Raw genomic sequence first — 26,700 nt, forward strand, 5'->3', positions numbered from 1 at the left:
ATCAAAGAAACAGTTAAACCCAACTGGCCACAGAGTGTCTACCTATAACCTGGCAGCTGCAGTCTTAAGCCCCGCATTATTTGCATAAATGGGTCACGAGTCTTCCCTGCTTTGCATAGTGGGAATATTTCCTGTTTGCCTCAGAACAGGTTTGTGCTGTGGGTGACGGATAAACACACCTAAGAAAAGGTAGGTGTGGGATTACACTGAAGTTCTGCTTTATTCTCCATGTGGATTTAGAGGAAAAAACATACTGAAAACTTTTGAGAGTAAGTTTTAATTGTTGTTTTAGAGGGCATACCTGACATACCTTCAGTGATTTTGACCTTTGTACTAGTTTGAGGCATTCGTGTTGATATGTTACGGTCAACTCACTTCTAAAGATACATGCAGTTTGCTACCTACCCAGTGAAGGAGAAATAAGAGTTGAGTAAATTCTACTCTTGATGACAGTGTATACGTAAGTTCATTCTCATACTGATATCTGCTTTTTTGTTGTAAAATTAGCATTTTCTTGAGTAGCTTTTACTTGTTGGTAGTGGCTTTGTTGTCAAAAGTGAACTTTGACTCTCTTAGTTGAAACCAGTTTTCTTGCCAGTTGTGCTTATGTAATGTAGTACACTGTGTGCCTCTTCAAGTTGTCATACTCCATTAAATTCCTTTCACATTATTTTCATTCTCACTTCAACAGAGGTGACAGACACTTAACCTCAATGACAAAATGGATTCTTTTAAAGGTATGAAACAACTTAGTCAGACTTGCTGCAGATATTAATTTCCAGCCTCTAATATCTAAATGTCTTTCAAAGTATTGTGCAAACTGGTTCATATGTTGACTTCTGTTCTCAGGACCTTGCCGTCATCAGAGTGTTCCTGTTGAGATGGATGAGAGCATGACATCCTCCAGCCTGGACTTGGCCTGGCCTCCCCCTTGCCTACAGTGTTGTGGACATACAGAGACCAGCAAAAGGCTGCAAGAACATGGCGATGAGCAAGATAGGGGCGAAGCACACAATGTTGGCCGGTGGAGAATCCCAGAGAGCCAGTACCACCATGAACCCAAAGAAGCCTTTAATGCTGCTCCCCAACCTTTCTTGATCCCCCCTACACACTCAGGACAGATGAGACACCCCCACCCTGCAGGCTTTTGTCCTAATGGTCTAAGTGAGCAGGTGCTGCTATATGAACGGGACTTCAAGGCCAACCACGGTAAAGACTTTGCAAGTCCTTCAAAGTATCCCAAACATCATTCTCTGGAGGAGGCAGAAAGCTTGGAACCTCCTCTTCCACTTGTGTCTGACAGTAACTACACCCACTATGTCCCATCAAGATATCCTGCAGGACGTATGACAGGTCAGTGTTGGTATTGCATTAGCATTCAAAACAAAAAACATTAGAGGCAGTGTTGTATGTAAAATGATTTAAAAAAAAGAATAATAATTACGCAGCCTACAGTTATATATCACCTTTTTTGTGCATGTAAAGAAAATGTACATGCATGTATCTGAATTTGTGCATCTGTGAACATTTTTTGTGAGCACATAATTTACACATATGTAAAAAGATCTTGTAGCTGAAGAAATACTTTGTGTTAGTTTAATTAAAACTTGTGCAGAAATATTTGCAACAGTGAGGTTTCACAAAGTCTGAGAGATATGGTGTGTTCCATTGCAAGTCAGAAGTCGGAATTTCCGAGTCAGTATTTACAACTTCCAATCTAAAAGTGAGATAAATAGTAATTGTTCACTCGCTGCCATACTGCTGTGATGTCATCTGTGTATATGTTGGCGAATTCAGGCTAAGCGGATTGTGCCAAGTTTCCGACTTGGAATTCCGACTTGTAAATCCTTTTCATTGATCCTCTCGATCCTTGCTTTAACCAGAAGTTTGTCCTGTCCATGCTCTTGCAGGCTGTCCCAAAGCTCTTATTTGTGATCTGAGGAGCGAGGATCAAGGGCCAAGGAGTGATCTGTGTGTGATGGGTGGGGACATTGACATAATTATATACGTAGACGCCACATTGACTTTGTTGGCCTGTTGCCGCGATCATCAGCGCGTCCTATTGGATGTGGCAGGTCTGCCCTGTAAACAAATACAAATAGACACGAAAACTGTGTTTTTTCTGAATAAAAAGCACTAATGTTTACATTTAATTGGTTTTGATTAATCATTTTTATATTCAATGATTTATATTCATTTAAGTGCTAATAAGGACAATCATTGAGACAAAAAATGAACAAAGTCTATAAATTAAAATAAGACAGTCCGCTTTCTTTTCTTTTAGCAGTGAAGTGATATAGTCCATGGCAGAAAATGATACACTTATTTTGTTGTATACTGTGGAAGCCCTAAAGGGCCATGCATTCATACATTTTATTTCCTCCATTTTCCCGTGATAACGAGTTAATTTCATTTGTTTTCTCGAGATATCGAGTTATTATCTCGAGATAACGAAACTTTGTTTTCCCGAGATAACGATATAATTAATTCGAGATATTGAGAAAACAAAACGATAGTGTAGTATATTACATCATTGCAAGAAACATCATTCAGTGTAGCAATGTCAGAGGAGCAGGAGCATATCGATCACCGCGTCACATATCTTCTCAATCAAGGCCTGACACAGGCTGAAATAGCATTATGCCTTGCTATTACAGATAATATACACATTAGTGTGCGTAATCTAAAAAGACGGTTAGCAAGGCTTCAGCTATATCAGCGGCGCAATCTAAGCAAGCCTGATGTCGTTGTTAACTACATCTACTACTTCTGTAGTATACAATAACATTTCGTTGTAAAAAAAAATTAAAATAAAATAACTTGCAGTAGGCTTCTATTATATATATGTACAATATATTATGCAAGTCAAATGTCCATATTTCGTTTGATCAATTTCATATCAGGACTAAGTGCTTGAGAAATGTTGACCAGTTAAACAGGTGAAGGGATTTCCTTGTAATTATTACTAAACACAACAGCCTGCCACATCCAATATGGCAGCGATGTCGAGGTATGATCCAGCGAGTCAATAGCCCTTTTCACATAGACCACCTGTTAATCTAAACATGTACCCGCTGACTGTTTATAATCATATGGATGTAGTTATAATGTGTTGTGATTGAGATCCTGACCCACCATGCATCCTGGAAAGTGTCAAAGTTACGTTTCTTGCTCTAAATTACATTATTACATGATTGCCATCAGTAAACAGGATGCTGTCTGACTCTCTCACTCGTGGGGAGGGATGCTGTTTTCTGGGGGAAAGTTCACTGAAGTCTTGGTCGAGAGGGCTGACCGTCGCAGTGATTTTTTTCAAGACAGTAACTACAACAAGACAATAGTGGAAGGAGACAAACACATGGTGAGTTAATTTGCTGGGGACAGATGTGCAGAAATGTGACAAAGAGTCGGTAGGACAGACAGGTTGACAGAGGCTTTTCCGGTATTTTTTTCCTTCCTAAGTTGCCAAAGACACCAGTTACCACATTAATGTTGTTTGGTCCTGTAATGTTGCTTTGCGGGTCATTTCTCTCTGATTTGATTAGTGAAGGATCTGTTTAGCTGTCAGACTGCTCCGCACCTCTGGCCGTCGGAGGCTGTGCGCCCAAATGTGTGCTCGCCCGTTGTCTGTGGAAAGGTTCCTACCTAAATGGGATCCGTGTCACTGAAAACACAACAGTGACATCTTCAGTGACTTCCTGTGTCCAGTGGGTGGCGCTATGGATATGACGCAGTATTGATGCATAGAAGGATTGAGGGTTAAACCCTCCTCATGTGTGACCACTTTGGTGTAGATGGGAAGTTGTATGTTGAAGTTATCAGGACTTCCTGCGTGATGGCGAAGGATCGAAATTGACCGCACCACCATGCCCACCAGGCACAACACAGGCTGTTGAAGGTATGAGAATGCTACTGAGTGAATGTGAAGTCTGTGGCGTTAAATCTGTAGGACAAGTTAGAAAAGTACAAGGCTTAGAAATTGGGTTTGAACAGAATGGAAAAAGCCATAAGGGGGTCATCGGAACAACGTAGGCAAAAGCTTTTTTTTTTTTCTTTTTTTTTTTATAACTTTTATTTATCAAGTGCAAGACACGGACATAAAGTGCATACAGGAATACAATGTCTTTTCTTTTTTTTGAATGAACAACATACAAAAAAAAATAAAATACAAATGTAAGGTGCTAGTGCTGATCATTAAATGTACAAAGAAAGTATCAACGGCTGCTTACTCCTCAGTCATCAAAGCAAGTTTGCTATGTTAGAGTGTCTTAGGGTGAACAGATCATGGGGGGACGGCTATCTGCTGCTGGCAGACCGGAACAGAGGGGAGAGTACATGTATACCCACACAGTGGAACTTAACAAAGAGACTTCCCGAGCTGGCAGCCCATCTAGATAGTTAAGTAGTGGTCTCCAATGAGTATAGAACCTGTTAGAGAAGTGAGAATTTGATCTTCTCCAGTTTCAGAAGACTTAAAATGTCATGTAGCCAGACTTTGATTGATATATAAGAGAGGCGAAGGCAATAACGTTATTTTGAATGGCTGTAGTACGGGAGCCGTATGGGGGCTTGCTGAAAATAACGATATGTGGGGTTGGAATTAGAGTTATGTTTAATATATCTGAAATTGTTTTAAAGAATAAATGCCAGAATTCAGACGGCTTGGGGCATGCCCAAAACATGTGGGTAAGATTACATGGAGTCTGCGAGCATCTATTACATTTCTCATCAAATTTGTCTGGATAGAGCTTTGATAGTTTTTCCTTACTATAGTGTAACCTGTGGAAGACTTTAAATTGTATTAATGACAGTCTAGCACAGCTGGATGATGAGTTAACAGCCCCCATAGCCCTCTCCCAGAAGATCTCAGAGAAATTCAATTGGAGTTCTGACTCCCAGTTCATCTTGATCTTATGTAAAATAGATTCACTGGCTGAGGACAGTAAATTATAAAAATAGGAGATATGGCCCTTTGACAGGGTTTTAGCCTTGAGAGCCAGGTCCATCCCACTGGGTGTTGGTGTCTGTGGGAATGACGTAGCGTGTGTTTTTGCAAAGCCCCGCAGCTGGAAGTACTGGAAAAAGTCTGATTTATGTAGATTAAAGGTAGAGAGTAATTGGTTGAAGCTCACAAATATACCATTAATGTCTCCCAAACTACGTAGCCCTTTGTTTTCTAAGACGGAGAATCGTGGGTCAATCTTTGCTGGAATGAACAGGTGATTATTGCAAATAGGAGTTGCTAGGGGAAGGGTGAGCCATCTGAAGTGGCGTCTTATTTGTGTCCAAATTTTTAGTGTTCCAACAACAACCGGATTAGAGGTAAAACTTGACGGGGAGAGGGGCAAGGTACTACATGTTAAAGCTAGCAGCGACGAGGATCAGGAGGCTGACTGACTCTGGCACCAACTAGATTGAGGGGAAGTAAACCAAGATATTATCTTATGCACGTTGGCTGCCCAATAGTAGCCGATTAGATTGGGTAGACCCAGTCCCCCAGCCGATCTATCCCTACAAAGCAGTGTACGACTTGCCCTTGGTTTACCAGCCCAGATGAATGATAAAATAATGTCATTTATAGCTGTGAAAAAGGATTTGGGAAGGAAGATAGGCAGACATTGACAAACATACAAGTATCTTGGTAGCACATTCATTTTATAATTTGTATCCTACCGGCTAGGGACAATGGCAGGTAATTCCATCTTTGTAAATCGGTCTTGACCATTGTTGTTAATGAAGTAAGATTTCGCTCTCGCATTGTTCGCAAGGATCGTGTAATTGTAATGCCAAGGTATTTAAATCCTGTGTTGGCTATTTTAAAGGGTATAATTGATGGCGATATGTCTACAGCCAATTGGTTGATTGGGAAGTATTCGCTTTTAGAGATGTTTAGCTTATATCCAGATAGACCACCGAAAGAGTTTAATAATGTCAGAATACATGGGATGCTTGACACAGGATCACTTACATAGAGAAGCAGATCATCTGCATATAACGAAACCTGGTGTTTTATGCCCCATCTTTCAATGCCCCCAAATCCCTCCCCCATTTTTAGAGCAGCTGATAGTGGTTCAATCGCTAGTGCAAATAATAATGGGGATAGTGGACACCCCTGTCGTGTTCTCAGAAAAAGTGGGAACGGAGTAGAGCGTTGGTTGTTTGTGCACACTGAGGCACAGGGAGAGGAGTAGAGTAATCTGACCCATGATATTAAGTTAGAATTAAAACCAAACTGTCTCAGGGAGAAGAGGAGATAGGCCCATTCCACCCTATCGAAGGCCTTCTCGGCGTCAAGAGATATTATTACCTCTGGGACGTTAGAGGAAGATGGAGAGAGGATGACGTCGAGAAGCCTTCTTATGTTGGAGTATGAGTGTCTTCCCCCTATAAGTCTTTACCCTTCTTATAAATTAGGGAGATGGAAGCTTGCATAAGAGTGGGTGGCAGGGTACCTTGTTTTATCTATCAAGAAGTAGTCTATGCGTGAGAATGAACGATGTGCATGGGAGAAAAAAGAGTATTGTCTTACAGAAGGGTGTGAAAATCGCCATGGGTCCACCAATCCATATTGACTCATAAACGTGGAAAGAGCCTGGGACATTTTCATGGACGTAGTTGACCGTAGGCTAGACCTGTCCAGTGCTGAGTCGATCACACAGTTCATGTCTCCTCCCATTATCAGAAGGTGAGAATCTAAATCAGAAACGGCCCTGCAATGAGCTGGCGACTTGTCCAGGGATATACCCTGGCCTCCGCCCATATGAAAACTGGGATTGGCACCAGTAACCCCCGCAATCCCCTGAAAGGGGGGGATAAAGCGGTAACATCCCCGCGACCCTCACGGATAAAGCGGTCAAGAAAATGAGATGAGATAAGATGAGAATCTAAATCTGGAATCGTAGTAAATAGTGAGCTCACAAAGTTATGGTCGTCCCAATTGGGAGCATAGACAGATACCAGGATTACCTGCTTTTCGTACAACGTACCGGTAACAATAACATAGCGACCGTTTGAGTCTGTCATTACTTTATCTAAGGTGAAATGAACATTTTTCCGAATTAGTATGGCCGTGCCCCTTGTTTTTACATTGCATTGAGAGTGGAAAGTTTGGTCAATCCAAGGTCTATTTAATTTTCTATGGTCAGAGTTGCATAAATGCGTCTCCTGAAGAAACATTATGTCCGCATTTAGATTTTTGATGTGTTTCATAACTTTTGTACGTTTGATTGCAGCGTTTAGCCAACCAGTGTTTAGTGAAACAATCCTCACAGCCCGTCTGCCCGTGGCACCCCCCTTGGTTACACTAGCCATGGTTCAGCGTCAAACAGTAAGATTGTCAGGTCAGTCTCAAGGAGTAAGCAGCGAAAAGCAATGGAATCCTCTGTACAGAAACAGCACAATGCAAAATGAATACACACATAGCACAGAACTCAAAATAAACAAAATCAGGTGAATACAGCCTTCCCCGTCCCCTCTCCCCAGTCCCATTCATCAAAACTAAACCCAAGTGGTCATACTTCCCTTTCTGCGTTGTCTTTTCTCTTTTCCTTTACTTGTCCCAGCTCCTGCAGCTTTTAAAAAGCCAGTTGGGACCCCTATAGTAATGAACATGAACCTTGAACATATTTTTCATAACGCTTGTGTAGTATGAGTAGATATCAAGATAGTTTGAATTCTAAAAGTGATTCAGAAGTAACAAAGTGATTAAATAAAAAGTTGAAAAAATAAGAAAAAGTAAATGCAGAGTAAAAATAAAATACAGGGTATTAATCACTTAGAATTAAACATTGAGTGAACTGCAGAGTTAGTCCCCCTTTCCTCATAATAATAGTTTCAACCGTGTATTAGCTTGACAACCTTTTAACTTAAATAATATGAAATAAAATAAAATAAAATAATACAAGCTATTATTTTCTTTAATTAACGTTAACTTCAAATTAGAATTGAGTGGAGTGTAACACACAACCCCAGCTCCTGAACCAGCTGAGCCAGCCCCAAGGCTAGCACAGCACAGCAGTTAAATGGTAAACATCAAGCCGGGGCCCTACAGCGTCCAACCAGTCCTTAAGTCCCTTTAAAATAAACACAATAACTCACTTAGCATATCGTCCTCGTAAAAATGATGAGTGCTAAGGCTCAGCAGGTTCCCGTCTTAATCTTAAGACTTACCAATACGAAAACAGCTCCTCCTGTAAGGAAGCTAGGTTAGCATTGTCCACATTAGCCGTGGGTAAGATAGCCGCCAAGCTAATGGGGCTTCGGGGCCTGTTGATACTTGGCCGCGAAGGTGGTGGCTTCCTCGGGAGATGAAAATCTCCTCTTTGCTCTGCTCTCCAGAGTAACCTGCAAGCGGGCCGGGAAGAGAAGCGCTGGCCGAAGAGCGAGGTTGTAGAGATTGGCCATCACTGTCTGATATTTAGCTCATTCCCCGGCGACTTCTGGTGTGTAGTCCTCAAAGATCTGGATTGGTGACCCTTGGTACTGAAGTTTCCCATGTCTCTTACGAGCCTCCCGAATGATCAGCTCCTTGGTATGATAGCAATGAAGGCGAAGTATTACCGGTCTGGGCCGTGAGCGGGGTTGTGGTTTAGCGGTGAGCGCTCTATGCGCTCGGTCAAATTCAGGAGGAGACTGAAGAATCTGGTCGCCGAGTACGTCAGCCAGGAGTTCGGCGAAAAAGCTTGTGGGCCTGGGTTCTTCGATTGATTCTGGGAGGCCGATTATCCTGATATTGTTTCTACGGCTGCGGCTCTCAAGATTGATAGTCTTCGTTGTTAGCTTAGTGTTGCTATCTGCTAATGCCACACACCTCTCCTCCAGTGCTTGAATTCGTTGGGCTTGCAGCTCAGCGTGGGATTCCAATGAGTCCATTTGCTGACCATGTTCTGTTATCGTTGTCTGCATTTTGTCGAGTCTCAATTCCAAAGCAGCAAATGTTGCTTTGAAGTCGGCTGCGGTGCTAGCGCTGTGGTCTAAATGGGTAAAAATGGCGGTGAAATCTCAACTTTGACCCAAAATGGCAGACTTCCCGTTGGACTGAGTGTATGGGTCCAGTGTGCGGCTGGTCATGATACTTATGCATACCGAATTTCGTTAGTGTATGTGCATGTAGGAGGCGGGGCTTCAAGTTTAACAAAATGGCCGCTGTGAACCAAAATGGCCATCTTCCTGTTGGACTGAGGGTTTTGATTCCACCAGGAATCATGTAGGCGAAAGCTTTTTACAACTTTTCATCATCAAGGCATGAGGATGGTACTTAGTGACTGGGAAGTCTGTGGTGTGAAATCTGTAGGCCAAGTTAAATAATGTATGAGGTATAGAAATGGGTGAAAATTTGAGCGAAATTTGTACTTTGAACTAAAATCACCGAATTCCTGTAGGACTGAGGGTATGGGTCCAAGAGGGTTTTTTGTGCGGCTGGTCATGATACATAAGCTTACAGATTTTCGTTCATGTATGTGCATGTAGGAGGCAGGGCTTCAAGTTTGAAATATTCCAGGGGGCGCTATGGAGCCATCTTTTCACTTAACACAGTATTGATGCATAGACGTATTCCGTGCCATCCCCTCTACATGTGTGACCAATTTGGTGAAGATGGGAAATGGTATGTTGAAGTTATAAGGACTTCCTGCTTATGGCGAAAGGATCGAAATTGACCGCACTGCTACGCCCACCAGGTACAACGTAGGCGAAAGCTTTTCACAACATATCATCATCAAGGCATGAGGATGAGGCTAAGTGACTGGGAAGTCTGTGGCGTTAAATCTGTAGGCCGAATTAAATAATGTACGAGGCATAGAAATGAAAACAACAAAATGGGAAAAGCCATAAGGGGGTCTCGAAATTGACCGCACCACCACACCCACCAGATATATCGTGGGCAAAACCTTTTAACAAGGTGTCATCATCAAGGTCTGAAGATGATATTTAGTGAGTGTGAAGTCTGTGGTGTTAAATCTGTAGGACAAGTTAGATAAAGTACAAGGCATAAAAATGAAAAAAATTTAATGGGAAAAGCCATAAGGGGGGCCTTAGGGGGCACTACTGAGCTGTCGTGCTACGCATGAGGGCAGTTGTGGTATGGTATAACATACTCATGGGTAAGACGCTATGGGCCAAATTTGGTGAGTTTGCGACCATCTTAAAGTCCTGAAAACAGCGTCGGAAAAAAATTCCGACAAAAATTCCTGGCTAAATCCTTGAGACCCACGAGTCCTGTGAATTTCATGACATTCTGAGAAAATTGTCGCGGGGAAAAACAACGTTAGGTGGAGTTATGGAGTCCCCTGCCCACACCCACCCCCAATCATTTTGAATTCAGATGGCGGCACACCAATGTGACATATGTTCCAACTTTGGTGAGTTTTGGGATATGTTAAAGCCTCCAAATATGCAGTCAAATGGAAGGAAAAAGAAGAATAAAAAATAATCCTTACAGATACAATAGGGCCTCACACTGGTCCGTGCTCGGGCCCTCAAAAGAATCCTTACAGATACAATAGGGCCTTCGCAGGTTTCCTGCTCGGGCCCTAATTATGATATTCCCAGAACAACACCAGCACAGCAATATCGGAGTGTGTGTCTGGTGCTGTTAGAGTACTATATACAGTATATGTTCTTACATTTCAGTTACTGGAAGACTACATATTTTTTATAGATTTTTATTGTCATTCTGAGATACATTAGCAGATAAATGAATTGTTGGACCATAAGACTTGTTTATTTATCTGTAGATGATAATAATGTTTAAACAATAACCCTAACCCTTCCCCCAAATTAGAAAAATATACTGTATGTTTGACATATACATAATATAATATATAATGATACTAATTATTACACAATTGACAAAAACACCCTCCCTTAAGACCCACACAAATTACTCAGGCATACAGGAATTAATTTACAAATATAATCAATGTACAAAAAATAGATTACGTGTGCAAATAATTCATATGTAATCCAAAGATGTACTTCCTAATAACATTAAGACACATTTTCTCTCTCAACTCTAGTAGTATCCATCTATGCTCCACTGCAATACAGGTGATAGGAATTTTGTTGGAGGTGTTTACATCTTTGCACTGTAATATTTAAAAATTCAACAGCAGTGTCTGTTGCCATTTTTCTAGATGTAGCTCTGGTGAACACTGTTCAAATTCCAACAGAAATAGTATATAAATCAGACACATTTTTTGGACAGACACTACTGCTTAATCTTTCAATGCTGTATTGACCACATATTTGCATTTACGGCATTTAGCAGATGATTTTGTCCAAAGCGACTTACAGTAATTCATACATACATTCATACACTGATGCCATGCAAGGTGCCGACCAGCACATCAGGAGCAGTTTTGGGGTTCAGTATCTTGCCCAAGGATGCTTCGACAGGGGAATCGAACCAGCGACATTCCGATAGCAAGACACTGGCTCTACCCCTGAGCCACTGCCACTGCCATATTTAATTTTATTCATTTCCATTGTGTTGCTATGGAGTCAGAAATCAGAGACATATCTCAAAACCTGAGAAATGTATTTAAAAAAGTATCTACATGGTGAGAAATCAGGGGAGGAAGTGTGAAAATGTGTCTTTTTTGACGACTGGCCTTTAAAACCAAATTATGTAACTGTAGTGTTCTCCCGACATATATGTGATGTTATTGAGCACTTGTTAGAAGGGGAAACACTGCCTCCATTGATTAGTTAATCAATTGATTAAGAGTGATGAGCAAAAGCAAAGAGTCAGGACAAGAGGCAGTAAGAGAGACAGCCAGCATGTGTTGTAAAGTTTTGTAGTCTAAGGGCATGTTTTGGAAGAAAGCGGGTCCTTGGCACGCTTTTACTGATTACTAATCAATTTCTTTGTGTGAAAAGAGAACTGGACTCTAATTTAATTTGACTAAATAATATTTGAATTATATGTGCTGGCAAATTGGAAACCTACTCGTTCTGTCGTCAATATATGCAACATATCATAATGGAGCCACCAACCAATAAACATGTTCCCATCTGTAGTTTAGGATTGTATAAAAGTAAAGCACATCTAAAAAACTTAATTACAATAGAAGTTAAATCATAAGTAAATCATACTGGTTAACATCAAATACACTCATGTGGTACTGGCATTTCCTTATATTATTTGTGTTAAAAGTTATTACTAAATCTCATCAGCTAGCACAGTGGTATTCTGTAAATTAGCAGATTTTAAGCAGTTAGAGTTTCACAATATAAAAATGATTACATGTTCTGAAACACAAGATATATATATTTACACATTCAAGTAGATAGTTGTGACCATTTCAGACACTTAGGGTGAAGGAGACGAAATAGAGAGGAACCAACTTAGTGAGGAATGCAGTATATTTAACACTCTTGATAGGTTGCTTGATAGGTGGAACAAGGCATGATTTCCTAGTTCAGTTCCTTGTCTTTCTTGACATCCTTCCAATTGAGGTCAGAGGTCAGTGGGTCTAACCATCAAAAATATTAATGCCAGAATTACATTTCATCATATATTCTTGTGTTTGGTCTGCTATATAACTTTTGAAAGAAGAAAAATACTCTCCCTCTTAAAAAATTAAAGAGTGAATTCATGAGCAATAAACTCACCCTCGCTCAATGCAGCACACATCTACTACAGCCTAGGTTGGACTGGTCTGACCAGCCTGTGGTGGCTAATGTTAGCTAATGTTGTCAGACTAAGATACTAACAAGGATATTGATGTATTACTGAGTCACTTAGTTGACTTCATTACGTTCATTACTTCATTAGTCTGCACTTGCACTACTGTTGATGCCTGACCCTCTCTTGCTCCCACTGCTTCATGCCTCTCTTGTTCCTACCTGCTCCGTCTTCTTGTCCCCGGCATCTTTTTCGTAGTCAGAGCCGCTGTAAATCATCTCCGGACTACATCCCCTGGCTTCAAACTGGCCTCTGTTGGTCTCGTAGTCTGTGTTCAGTCCCAGTCTGGTTTCCAGTCATGTTCAATGAAAGGCGGCTAAGCAGGATGAACTGAGCCCCGTTGACCCGTGTTACTCCCCATGTTATCTATAGTTGCTACGGCCAAAGATAAGTACAGCATAGAGTATAATGAGCAGCAGGTTTGGATATAGTTTTGGAGATACCTTTGAATTCTGGACAATTCTTACAAATAACACCGTTAAATTACAGTTACAAATTGCTTTAGTGAGCCTTTTATTAATTATGAAATAATTAGACTAAATTTGGATGGACTGCCATGACATTTTCATTCATTGTCCACACAAAAGAAACTGTAAGAACTTGCTTGGACTTTAGTGGTAATTAGTAAATCTTAACATGTTCACTAAACTAAGATTGTTCTAGCAAGACTCTTTTAGTTTTATAAATTATATTCTAATCTGCCCCTAATTTTCCTTGCTGTTGAATAGGTGGGTCTTCATTTGTTACATCTAATGAGCTGTTCACCGTAAAATTATTTCATTTGTGTGGGTCTCAATAGAGACTTTTAGTGTCCCATGGCACTTATGTAGCCTAATAGATAGTGTCATTTGTAGTAGGTTATAATTAATTGTTTTGGGATATTGCTTTGATGTATTTTACAGATAATGAACAATATTTATAATAGTTGGCTGCAGGCAACATCACTCTATAAACATTAGTACTGCCCTTCAGAAACCTAAATCTCCATAATTGAAACATGTTATTTGATTTTTCACAGACCAGTAATTGCAACAAATGTGATTAATTTAGTTTTAAAAGATGCCTCTCCAAATCTGTTAGGTATCATTTGGCTGCTGTTCATTGTGTTGATGAATCTGAATGAGGTCATTACTGCTTAATTGGACACTGTCCAAACTAGGAATTTTAATGTTGTTCCTACACATCTCTCTGCAGGCCCCAGTCCCATGCAGGGGAGTTTTCCTGGACGGTGTGCATGCTGCCCTCCAGCAAATCTGCCCCTTCTCAATAATAATTATCGTCATTATAGAAATGATAACCCCATGGATCCACACCAGGAGCCTCGACACTATCAGCAGTCAAGGTATGAGAACGATTCCTGTCCTGTTGATTGACAGTGATTCATATGATATGTAAACCTCAGATTGTTACTGATTATTTCCCTTCACAGGAATCCTCCCCGTAATAGGTCGCAAATTAAGGATGGTCAAAATGCCCCCCATGGATCTGTCCCTCAGTGTGTGGCCCCTCTTAGTGATGTGATACACGAGGTCAGCGTGGATTGCTCCTTCCAGGCTGATCCAGGACCAGCAACAAGGGAGATCAGGAAGACTATCAGTCTACCTGAGGAGTGTCGTAAGTCTCATAGTGTCCCTCATGAAAATGTGTATGTAATGATCTTTTCATACTCTTATAGAATGTAATAGATTTGGTTAAAGATGTTATACTGACTTTTTTTTGACAGGAAATGTTTTCATCACATATTCTGTGGACATAGCCAAAGAAATGCTTCCTTTTGCCAAATTTCTGACTGATCAGGGATTTGAACCAGCAGTGAGTTCCTTCATGTCTCCATCACCTTTGATTCTCAGTGACTCTCCAGACAACCACTCATGGTCTGTCTTTCTCCTTACAGATTGACATATTTGATAACCCACTCCGAAGAATGGACATCACCAAATGGATGGACAGATATCTTAATGATGTAAGTCTGACTATTGAATCCGAGCAGAATTTGATTTAAATTGCAATCTTTGGTCTTCTGGAGCAGCTGACAATGATATGTCATTCTACAGAAATCAGTGCTCATCATCGTGGTCATCAGCCCAAAGTACAAGGAGGATGTGGAGGGAGATGGAGATGATGAACATGGCCTGCACACCAAGTACATTCACAATCAGGTGGGAACTTACATTACTGTCAGCAATTGAGGCAGGTATGTCTGTGTGAAATACCACCCTCTTGTGGCATGCTTATGTCATTAATCTCCCTCCTCCCATGTGCCAATAGGAACAGAAGAATGACGAAATGGGTCCTGGGACTTGAAAACACTGCAAATCATTTCCCAGATAACAAAATTTACCAGAAATGTTCATCTAGCCCATATACCACGTGGAATGATGGCACCTGGGCGGTCCATTCCTGGCCATGCTATGGCCCCCCACAAGCTGGCCAAAGCATGGCCAGAGGTCAGCCAAGAGCGAACCAAATAAACCAGATCCAGCCCACTGGGATATTCTATCCTAGTCCCACAAGGATATTCTATCCTCTAAACTGTGGTCCAGACTTGGGCCAGCTCTGGTTTAATTGGTTTGCTCTTGGCTGACATCTGGCCATGCTTTGGCCTGCTTGTGGCGGACAATGGCATGGCCAGGAGCTGACTGCCCAAGTGCCATTTTTCCACGGCCAGGTGAGCAGATCTGGTGTGGGCCAGATCTGGGCAGCAACAATTTTGCTATCTGGGTTGCCAGCTCTACTCAGTATCCCCACACTCAGTCCCACAATGGTAGTGTGTCACATGTACTGAAGCAACTCAGTTGTCGGCCTTGAAGGCCGTCACAGCTCACTGATGCTTAGTGCAATCACTTCTCTTTGTTAAAGCTGTTGTTTGGTGTTAAAGGAGGCATCCAATGGGAAACTCAAAAAGCTACTTGGTGATTTTGTTGTCATCCAAAGAGAAAATAACGTCTGTTTCACCCCTGTGTCTATCTAGTATCCATTAGACTTTTCAAACTGTAATGCTTTAAAGGGCAATATAGGCTTCAGTGTATCAGTAGCTCGAATTGAACTCAAAGAAAAAATGGCACATAACAAATGTAATAATTTTGACCAAAGATAGAAGACAGTACATTGCTTTTTTGCCTCTATTATTAGGTAAAGCACTTGTGTAAGCTTATGTTTTTTTAATTAACCTCTTATCCTGTTGCTAGATCCAAAATGAGTTCATCCAACAAGGCTGCCTGAACTTCAGACTGGTACCTGTGCTGTTTCCTAACGCAACCAAGGTAAGTACAATCAATGAACACAGTAAAGGGTCCATTCATGGAAATTCATTTTTGACTCTGGAAACAGCCTATTTTACAAAACAAAAATCAGAGCTTAAAAGTACACTTACCAGCTCTCAAAGCTTTCATCGACGCCTTATAGTCTTCTTTAAGCTCGCTTTTCAGAATGATGACCACATGAGGTTTCTGATTACCTTGTGAGGCAGATTCAAGATTCAGATTAATATTATTGTCATTATACAACACAAGATTGTATGACAAATTTTCTGTTTTAGAAAACACCAGTCGCTTATCTGGGTGCAAAGTGCGGCGCACAGCGCAAAGGGGTTGTATTTAGACTATGAATTAGTCATGGGTCTGTTTTGGGCAGAACATCAATTAAACCAATCCAAGTGTTGTCTCCCATTCCCTTAAAGAGCCAGGTGAGCCACGGCCTAGCACATATCAACAGTAGCGCTCATCTTCAGTGAGGGACATGTACAGTATGTGGTCCTCGGCTGCTGGAACCTCTGCCCCGCCATTTGTCAATCATCTGTCCCATCAACGACTCTGTTTGACTACATATGAAACAAATACTGTACACTGATATTAAACGGAGGAGGAGGAGCCCTGTTGTGAGTCCCTGCTCGGATCTCAGTCTGTGGATCAGGCGGGACGGGTCATAAAAAGTAATATCAATATATATATATATATATATATATATATACATATATATAAATACATATATTAAAAGTAGATAAAGAGAACCCAATGCTATGTGGGGTCAAGGTGAAGTCTGAACAGTGAGTCTTGAGTCTTTTGTGGAAGATGGTGAGTGATTCTGCTATCCTGACATTGGTCAGGAGTTCGTTCCACCACTGAGGCACCATAAAAGAGAAGAGTCGTGACTTCGCAGAGTGTCCTTTGTTTGCTCTCAGCGATGGCGGTACCAGCCGGCCAGCTGATGTAGTGGAGCGAAGTGCTCGCGCTGGGGCGTGTGGACTGACCAGTGTTTGGAGGTAGATGGGTGCAGTTCCGTTGACTTGTCTTGAAGGCCAGTTCCATCGTCTTGAATTGGATGCGGGCTGCAACAGGAAGCCATTGGAGGTCATGGAGGAGGGGGGTCACATGGGAGAATTTGAGTAGATTGAAAACAAGGCGCGCTGCAGCATTCTGGATATGCTGCAATGGTTTGGTCACAGAGGCTGGGAGTCCAGCCAAGAGTGAGTTGCAGTAGTCCAGGCGGGAGATGACCAGCGCTTGGACCAGGAGTTGCATTGCTTTGTGAGGAAAGACCGGATCCTGCTAATCTGCAGGATCAGGCCACAGCAGTGATGTTGGGGGTGCAGGATAGTCTGTCGTCAAGGATTATGCCCAGGTTCCTCGCAGTCAATGAAGGCAATACTGTGACGTCCTCGACAGTGACTGACAGGTCCATTTGATGGCAGTCTTACTTTTGCCACTCCCAGACATATCTGGGAGTGGCAAAAGTATGTGAACCTTTGCTTTTAGGATCTGGTGTGACCCCCTTGTACAGCAATAACTGCAACTGAATTTTTCCAGTAACTGTTGATTAGTCCTATTTGCATAGTGCCAATTCACAACAAAAGTCATCTCATGACACTTTTCAAATTGAGCAGGTCTAGACCATAGTCCCTGATTAATTTATCCAGCATTTACCCAACATTTTCCCCATGAGCAAGCACTTGGCGACAGTGGTGAAAAAAACCCCGCCTTTTAACAGGCAGAAACCTCGAGCAGAACCAGACTCAATGGTGGGCGGCCATCTGCTTGACTGGTTGGGTTGAGAGAGAGAGAGAGGGAGAGGGAGATACAGAAGGAGAGAGAGGGAGAGGGTGAGATGAAGAAGGAAAGGGAGTGAGAGAGGGGGGAGAGAGAGAAGAGAGGGAAGGAGAGGTAGGGAGAGGGAGAGGGAGGCTGACTAATTGAGATATAAATATTGATGACGATAATAATAATAATAATAATAATAATAATAATAATAATAATAATGATTATAGTAAAAATCAAGCAGGACCAGAGCAGCAGGGACAAGAGCATCCATGGGAACCTGCAAGATAAGAGAGCACAGAGAGTCTGGGGAAGAAGCCAAGTCAGTAACATGTATTAATGAGACATGAATGTGTACAGATAGTGAAAGAGAGAGGAGCTCAGTGCATCATAGGAAATCCCCCGGCAGTCTAAACTTATGGCAGCATAGCTAAGAGCCTGTGCAGGCTCTAACTATAGGCTTTATCAAAAAGGAAAGTTTTAAGTCTACTCTTAAACATACAGAGGGTTTCTGCCTCCCGAACCAACATTGGAAGATGGTTCCACAGGAGAGGAGCTTGATGGCTAAATATTCTTACCTCCAGTTCTACTTTTTAGGACTCTAGGAACCACATGTAACCCTGCCTCCTTTGACTGCAGCTTCTGAGTGGGGTAATAGGATACTATTTGGCCTTTAAGATATGCCGGTGCCTGGCCATTAAGGGCTTTGTACAGATATTTCTCGTTTCAGAGGATGCCATTGCGTTAAAGGTGGCGTGATACAGTAGAAAAGGAGGGGGGACTTTTATTTTATCCAGTTGATTTTGCATTAGCTGCAGTGTGCACCAACAATCATAAGGTGGCACATGTGAGCAGTCCAGACTATAGTGAACACATCAGGGCCCTGAGTTTCTGAAATAATTCATCTTTCATGAGGAACATATTAATAGCATAACCTGCAGCATCCTCCAGCATCAGGGCCCATCTTTTTGCTGGCTGAAGTGGCGCACAGCACAGTGCAAGTGTAGTTGCTAGTTTTAGACCAATGGTCTTGAAGACCTCATTTTAAATGAGGTGTGATCAGGTGCTTTGCTGGCGCATCCAGGAGTAGCAGAAAGCGTTTGCAGTAATAAATGTTAGTGGGCCCTTGATCTAAAGTCAGTGTCGCAGTGTTTTATTTGAACAAACAAAGAAAAGACCAATAACAGCGGACCATGAAACTTTTAAAAAAAGGTGCAAATCGCTCTTATGTGGTGTTGTTATTGAGGTGTGGCAAAGCTGCCAACTGCCAACTGACTGACAGGCGACACTGGATCTCTGGGAGGCACTGAGGTCCAAAAATACACCTGCAATTGCCACTTCCAGAAATCTTCGAGATTGCCACTTTAAGCAGTAAAACTCAAATCTGTAGTCATAAACAGTACAGTGGAAACAGCAGTGATGGAGCTCAAGAGTCGGGAGATTTCAGTAATCAACGAAGTTAAACTGTCTCATGCGTAAACGCGCACATCGTCTCTTAAGGGGGACACGCACTCAATGTTTCTGCTGCTGGAGTTCATTGCAGGTAGTGTCATTAATACGTTCCTCATCAAAGACTAATTATTTCACCCACCCACAACCCTCAGAATCAGAATGATAGTTCTTATGACCTGACCTGTCCTGTCCGATCAGAGGACTGAGATCCAAGCACAACATTACACACTCAGAGACGCACCACAGCACTCCTCCTGCTCCAGTTAAATAGAGCATTTCTTACAATGTAAACTCTTTCAAGTTTTCAATGTCCTTTATTGCTCAACAACATGTAAAATAGAATCAAATCAAATTTTATTTATATAGCCCAAAATCACAATCACATTGCCTCAATGGGCTTTACAGTCTGTACAGTGAACGACATCCTCTGTCCTTAGACCCTCGATTCGAGTGAGGAAAAACTTGCCATGTTGATAGAGAAAAAAAAGACCCTTTTAACAGGGAAAAAAAAGACGATAGAAGAAACCTCGGGAAGAGCCACGGAGGAGGGATCCCTCTCCCAGGACGGACAGACATGCAATAGATATTGCATGTCTGTGAATTCTGGGTTTTCCCCTCAATCCTTTCCTGGGACAGGGACACGGTCAAATAAAATTACATGTTTTATTTCTTCACATTCTGTATGTGTGTAGCAGACAGCAACAGCAGGGCCGGGCCAGCAAGGCTACTGTGACTGCATATCTAATTAGCATTACAGTGGACCTTTTTGTTCAGTTAATGGGCCATCGTCCAACAGGTTTTCCAGGTCCCACAAGGTGCATTGTCCCACTGAGAGCAAGAGCCTTGCATACTGTGCTGAATACAAGGGTTCTTATCTGTATTTACAATGTAGCCTGAATCTGCACCCTACAGTATTCACATTACGTGAGGTTTACCGTTGCTATGGCAACAAGTAGCAACTGCCGTTAGTACATATTAGCTAGTTTAGCCCCATCGTCTATAGAACAGTAATGCATAAAATTACAATTTGGCATATTTGAACAAAATCAACAACAGCTACCAACAACCATAATCCTTATAACCTTAACTAATGTGTTGTCATGGGTTAGATTGTCAAAATTAGAAAAATAACATCTTAAATCCCTGAGGAGCTACATTAGCATTAGTGACTATTGTGTCCACAAGTATGCAGTTACCTATAGTTCCCTCAAACAATGTAACGAAGACGCGCATCAGAGGGGATTTAGAAGTGGGTACACACAATGTCAACTGAAAAATATGTAGTTATATGCCATATAGCTGCACCACTGGTTAAGGTTATATCACAAGTTAATCTAGGTGTACCACACTCTGCCACAGCTAATTAACAGGGATATCCACACTGCCTTCGATCTAAGCGTAAACATATACCTCAGACTATATGTTTCATTTATAAGTTTATGCAAGAACAAACAGTACTTAAAGTTAAACATTGGTAGTTTATTTAACTTAGTTCACAGAAGAGCTGTTAAAGTTAAATATCAGCCGAAGCAGTCATATTAACATAACATTAGATACATCTGCTTCCTGTGGAGTCAACCAGCCGAAATACGAACAGCGCCACTCTGCCATTTCTGATCACATTGTGGTCAAACGGGGTATAAAGTAAAATCCTGTCATCAGGATTTTACTGCCATCATCAGGATTCAAGCACTTTGCTGCCACCTAGCGTCTACAAGTGCAACTCACCTTTTTACCACCACAGCGTCACCACGGTAATGCGGCAGCAAACAGATCATATGAAAGGAGAAACATCTGTATGTGAGGATCTGGACTGTACAGGAAGCCAGTGCAGAGAGGCTAATATGGGAGAAAAATGTTCTCTAATACGAGTTCTTGTCAGTACACGCGCAGCAGCATTCTGGATCCACTGGAGAGTCTCTACAGACTTATTGGGGCCTAATAAAAGGGAATTACAATAATCCAGCCTTGAGGCAACAAAAGCATGGACTAATTTCCCTGCATCTTTTTGAGACAGGAAATTCCTGATTTTTTTAATATTCTGAAGGTGGAAGAAGGCAGTCCTTGAAATTGTGGGAGTAACGCAAAAAAACCTGATCAAAGATAACTCCCAGATTTCTTACTGTGGGGCTGGAGGCCAGAGTAATTCCAATCCAGAGGAGCTATATCGTTACATAATGTCTAACTGTCCACTGCTCTGACCCTCTGTACTATAGAGACATGTCCCAACCTGGCTCCATAGCACCAGGATCTACCGCTGGCCCCAGGACACCCAGGACCTGCTGCTGCGTCTGTTAAGGGAGGAGCGCTACATCATCCCACAGCGAGCGGCTGACCTCACCCTTACTGTCCGTCCCCTCTGAGGAAAACTGAAAAGGACAGACACTTGGAAATTATCAGTTTAAAGAAAATGTTTTGTTTTGTCAAAACCTCACATATTTTCACTATTCATATATGCCTTGATGCAGCATAAATGTTGTAAAGTGTTTTCCTCTGCTGCCTGTTTTTCAGATACAGATTTGCTGTTTGTTCTGTTGATTTATAGTTAATTTAGTAAACACTGTTTCTAATCTCACGACATACTCTAAAATACTGATCAGTCCTCTTACTTGATGATAGCATTTAAAATGAAAACCAACACAGAACATTGGCATTAAAAAGACATCATGCACACTATAAAGCCTGGAGTTTGCAACTCAAATATTTATAGCCTTTTACAGTGTTTAATTAGACTACTTTAATATGTTGATACATTTTAAAAAGCTATTTTACATTGATTGTTTTATTTTGCCCTGATAGTGTTGATGGGATAGCTGTTATATATTGGCAGGAGTTGTTTAGAGTCTGGCCAATCAAAGGCTCTGCTGCTGCTCTGTAGGTTGGTCTGCATTTAGGGCATTTGAGGCAGTACATTTCTTACACTTTATTACAATTTAAGCTGTATTATATGCTTTTTCTTTAGCCGCATTGACCCTCATGGGCCCTCAATATATTATGTTCCTTTTCTTTATAACAAGCATAAGACAATAGTGTGCTGATGTCTCGGTTGCTAACTAGCTATTTCAGTTCAATTCATACCTTATTTAAGGCCCACAAAAGCGTCCATAACAATTAATTACTCCTTGGAAATGGCTTTAATTCTCATTCGGCACAAGTTTCATATTATTGATATCATGTTTTGACATTACTTGGGAATAAATGCCATTGTTTTGACTAACTGGTGAGGTTATCTGATTTCCATTATGACTGTGGTTTCATGAGAGTAACATTTTGATAAAGAATCTGTAGATGGGGCACAGGAAGTCTGTCCATATGTTGAACACCAGCTACTTGATAAGCCTGTGCTGTGTGGAACTGAACATCATCATTTGTGCCCTATCAGTGTGCACAGACGAGGTCAACTCTGTAAGCCTTTTAAACAAACCTGACAAAAAATGATTTGCTCACATCAGTGTGTGTGAGAGGAGCTCTGGTTATGAATAATGCTGCTGTCTGTAAACATGAGTGCTGCCAGAAGCAATAAATCCAGTGTGTGCTATTGTTCAGGACGTGTGACTGCTTTTAATGGCGAGTCCAAAGCAACAACACACAAGATAATTCCCCTACAGGACCTAGATCCCTTATCCATTGACCACCTATAAAATGCACTCCCACATTGGCTCATTTTATGACTCTGTTCCTACATCTACAGTATATCCAAGACAACCAGCATTAGTCCTGCTAAAGTGACCTTGATCGCTTAATAATAAATAATAATAGAAGGAGATGTTGAGATAATGATAACACCGTCGGCCATGGTTACTTCTTGGAAGCGGCTTTAATTTTCATTCAGCACCAGTTTCATATTATTAATATTATGTTTTGACATTACTTGGGAATAAATGCCATTGTTTTGACTAACTGGTGAGGTTATATGATTTTCATTATGACTGTGGTTCAGGTTTCATGAGAGCAACATTTTGATAAAGAATCTGTAGATGGGGCACAGGAAGTCTGTCCATATGTTGAACACCAGCTCCTTGATAAGCCTGTGCTGTGTAACTGAACATCATTACTTGTGCCTCATCAGTGTGCACAGACTAGGTCAACTCTGTAAGCCTTTTAAACAAACCTGACAAAAATGATTTGCTCACATCAGTGTATGTGAGAGGAGATCTGGTTATGAATGATGCTGCTGATATCGAAATATGTTAAATTAGATAAATATGATGGCAAACATGGTTTTTATGTAGAAGACAAAATACCCCCTGTTGCATCTTGTTGCTAACCTCACAGCTGATGTCCGACTCCGATCAGGATCCTCCTCTGGGGGATCTGGATTCCTGCACCGATATGCCGCCTGAGATCACGTTCATCTCCTCCAGTGGCTGGCACTGTAAGCCCGGATAAGTTGAGTTTACTTGAAAAATTTGAGGAAACCGGTTGCCTTAAAATTATTAAAGGTGACATATTATGCTCATTTCTGCTTGTTGACATGGTTCCTTGATGTCTAAATGGAATGATAGTAACATGCTTTGGTCAAAAAAACCGAAGGATTGAGCAAAGCAGGGGTGTTTACACGCCAGTTTCACAGCCCTGTTTTAAGCGGCTGGTTTGAGTGCCTTTCCCTTTAATGCTAATGAGCTACTGCGTGCGCCGCCCACCTCTTCCTGCCGGGCGGAAGATGTGAGGACGGCATCGCGTGACCATGGCAACAAGCTATACACATTTGCGAAGCAACTTTTCTGTGTCCATGCCTGCATATAACCGATAGTAGCACAGCAGACATGTAGCAGGTAACCCCTGTCTCCGGCTCCAAAACAAAGTAGTGATTGCTTTACTGCAGGTAACGTGCAGGTCACTGTCCTTTAGCACAACATGCTAATGAATTAACGTAGCTCACCGTCCGTGAACAACCGAGACATTTCACCCCGTCTCCTCTGCGTGTTCACGGCGGAACAGTAGCTCACCGTCTGCGAACAACCAAGACATTTCACCCCGTCTCCTCTGCGTGTTCACGGTGGAACAGTAGCTCACCGTCCGCTAACAACCGAGACATTTCACCCCATCTCCTCTGCGTGTTCACGGAGGAACAGCAGCTCACCGTCCGCTAACAACCGAGACATTTCACCCCTCTCCACTGCTTGTTCACGGCCGAGCAGTGATTCACCGGCCGGTTAGAAGCGATAAAATCTCAATATCCTAATTCATTTTCTCAATTCACTGTCATGTTTTAAAAGAGTGCTGATATGACAAATTAACGTTTGGTAACATTAACATTATCGTGAATACTACGGCCAGTAAGCCCAACGTTGATAACTTCACGTTAGTTCAGCCTCATATTTACATCGACGGTTAGTGTTAGCTCATGTGCTAAACGGCCAAAGTAACACAAACTACACTGTTTTTTAAATACTTACAGCTCCATCATTGACAGTGGGTATGGATCCATCTTTTAAGGGACAATCTTGTTGCCAGTCCAGCTTCCAGACCTGACCTGGTTGCTGAAGCAGTCCGGCGTGAAGTGACTGGCACAGACGTAACGCTTTTACTCACTGAAGCTGGGACGTTTCCCTGATAAATAAAATGTAGCCACTTCGCTCTGATATCCTCTTTGGTAGGGAGGCCATGTAGTGAAACAGGAGGATCCGTGCATCCGACGACAGAGCAGCAGTGCTCGGCTTTCGGGTTGTACATGGTAGCGGTCAGGCTGTCGCGTACAAGTTAAGCGAGAACGAGAAAATGGCGGATCCTCATCCAGGTAGCTGGCGTAGTGTGGGAGGAGATAGCCAGCGCGAGGACTGGAATATGCAACAGACCGGATTGTGATGTCACAATCCAGTCGAAATCCAAACGGCTCGTTTAGAGACCCAATCCCTGACTCCAGTAGTTTACGAAATATTGACTTAGTTGTCGAAAAATCATGCTTAAGGGGTGGGGAGGCACTCCAGATACGCAAATATACATACTAAAGCAAGGAAAAAGTGAGTTTTGCATAATATGTCCCCTTTAAGTAATGTGTAATTAAAACTTGAGTGGATTTAACTTAAATGCTTGAAGTTCAATACACTGAATGCCAAGTTGATTAAACTTAAAATCTTTAGTAACATTAATTGCTTTGCACATTTACTCCACTTAGTATCTTAAGTTAAAGCAAAACAAAAACAAAAGTACAGTCTTTTTCTGTTTTATTTCAATAGCGGTCGACCAATATTATTCACTGAATACAGAAAAATATTTGAAAATAAAAAATGCACATTGTCTCTGTTTGCTTAAATAGGTCTGCATTCTATTTATTTAAAAAAAGTCCACAAGTAATCAAAAAACTATACTGTATAAAAAGAAAACTTTTATGAATAAACAATAAATAAAAAGTTTTAGCGCACTTCAGTGCAACAGCAGACTTTATCAGCAGATAACCGCATCTCTTCGTTTCTGAGAGAGCACCAAAATTTGTAAATAATGCATAAACAAACAATGTTAGTGTAGTTCATACAGTAGGAGGTTTAACTTTGCCCTGGCCCCGGTAATGATGGGAGAAATGTGTAAATATTAAGAAAATATGATGGTGACTGAGGAGATTATATATGAGAGATATAGAAACTTACAGGGCTTGAAACTACACTGTAAACCCAGATTTTGATTCAACTCAAAGAGATGGAGTTCATATTACTTAAATGTGTCTAATTTATTGACATTACTTGTTAAGTAAACTGTAAACTACTTTTTAATGGCCTATCTTGTTGTAATTAGGTGTTTGAGCTCAAACAACAATATCATATCAATATCATCAAGTGTTGCCTGTTACTAATAGCAATGCATTGACGTCACCCATGCACCCGCCAAAAGTGACAGAGTGGCATTGATGAGCTCTGAACTTTTTGAGACAGAAGAGAGACGGAACAGAACAAAGACAAATAATTCAGCTGTATTTAAATTTTCGACAAGTGACGTCATAGCAAGCAAGTTGTTCGACCCACGTTTGAAGCCTTCGGTGAATGACCTGAGTCCAGCCACAAAACGGTAAGTTGGAACCTTGCACTGGTTGCATGCAGTTGCAGTCCCGACTGCTAGCTGAGGTAACTTAGCTACAGTATCTCATGAAATCTGTATATCAAAGTTTCACTTCTATAGTGTTGTCCTCTGAAAAGATTAGTAAAATATTTGCAAAAATGTGAGGGGTGTACTCACTTTCGTGATATACTGTAGTTATTAAAAAAAAACTTTGCTAGTTATTAACAAGCTAGCAAGGTAGCTAACCAGCTAACTCTGCCCCACACTCTCTTAGCTAGCGTTAGCTATGTGTTCACTGGTAACGTTAGCTAGCGCCAGTAGCAGAAATTGTATGTTGCTCCCAGACAGCTAATGCAAGTTTAGCTGAGCCAGACACCTGAAGCAGCTACCTATCATGAGCTCAACCACGGACCACGGACCAGCGAACGTCCCGGTAAGTTGGCGCAAATCCCAGCTGCCTTGCTAAAGCGGATTCTATTGTGTGACACCGAGAACAAGAGTCCGCCCGGTCATAAAAATTGAGCTTTTCACCGACGT

At 41.6% G+C, this 26,700-nt stretch overlaps 1 protein-coding gene across 3 annotated transcripts; it reads left to right on the forward strand.

Annotated features, from left to right (window-relative positions):
• Positions 1-128: 128 nt before the first annotated feature.
• traf3ip2a (TRAF3 interacting protein 2a) lies at positions 129-22,387 on the forward strand. Of its 3 annotated transcripts, none has more exons than XM_073492647.1 (10): positions 129-189; positions 692-737; positions 850-1,353; positions 13,880-14,027; positions 14,115-14,299; positions 14,409-14,497; positions 14,580-14,648; positions 14,740-14,844; positions 15,874-15,948; positions 21,387-22,387. In XM_073492647.1, exons 2-10 carry the CDS (start codon positions 722-724, stop codon positions 21,531-21,533), a joined length of 1,338 nt encoding a protein of 445 aa, XP_073348748.1. In that variant the 5' UTR covers positions 129-189; positions 692-721; the 3' UTR covers positions 21,534-22,387. The 3 variants fall into 3 exon arrangements, with proteins under 3 accessions (XP_073348748.1, XP_073348749.1, XP_073348751.1); XM_073492648.1 differs by lacking the exon at positions 129-189 and adding an exon at positions 210-269; XM_073492650.1 differs by lacking the exon at positions 129-189 and adding an exon at positions 385-460.
• Positions 22,388-26,700: the final 4,313 nt, after the last annotated feature.

The sequence above is a fragment of the Pagrus major genome, chromosome 22, assembly GCF_040436345.1.
Source record: "Pagrus major chromosome 22, Pma_NU_1.0".
Taxonomy (NCBI): Eukaryota; Metazoa; Chordata; class Actinopteri; order Spariformes; family Sparidae; genus Pagrus; species Pagrus major.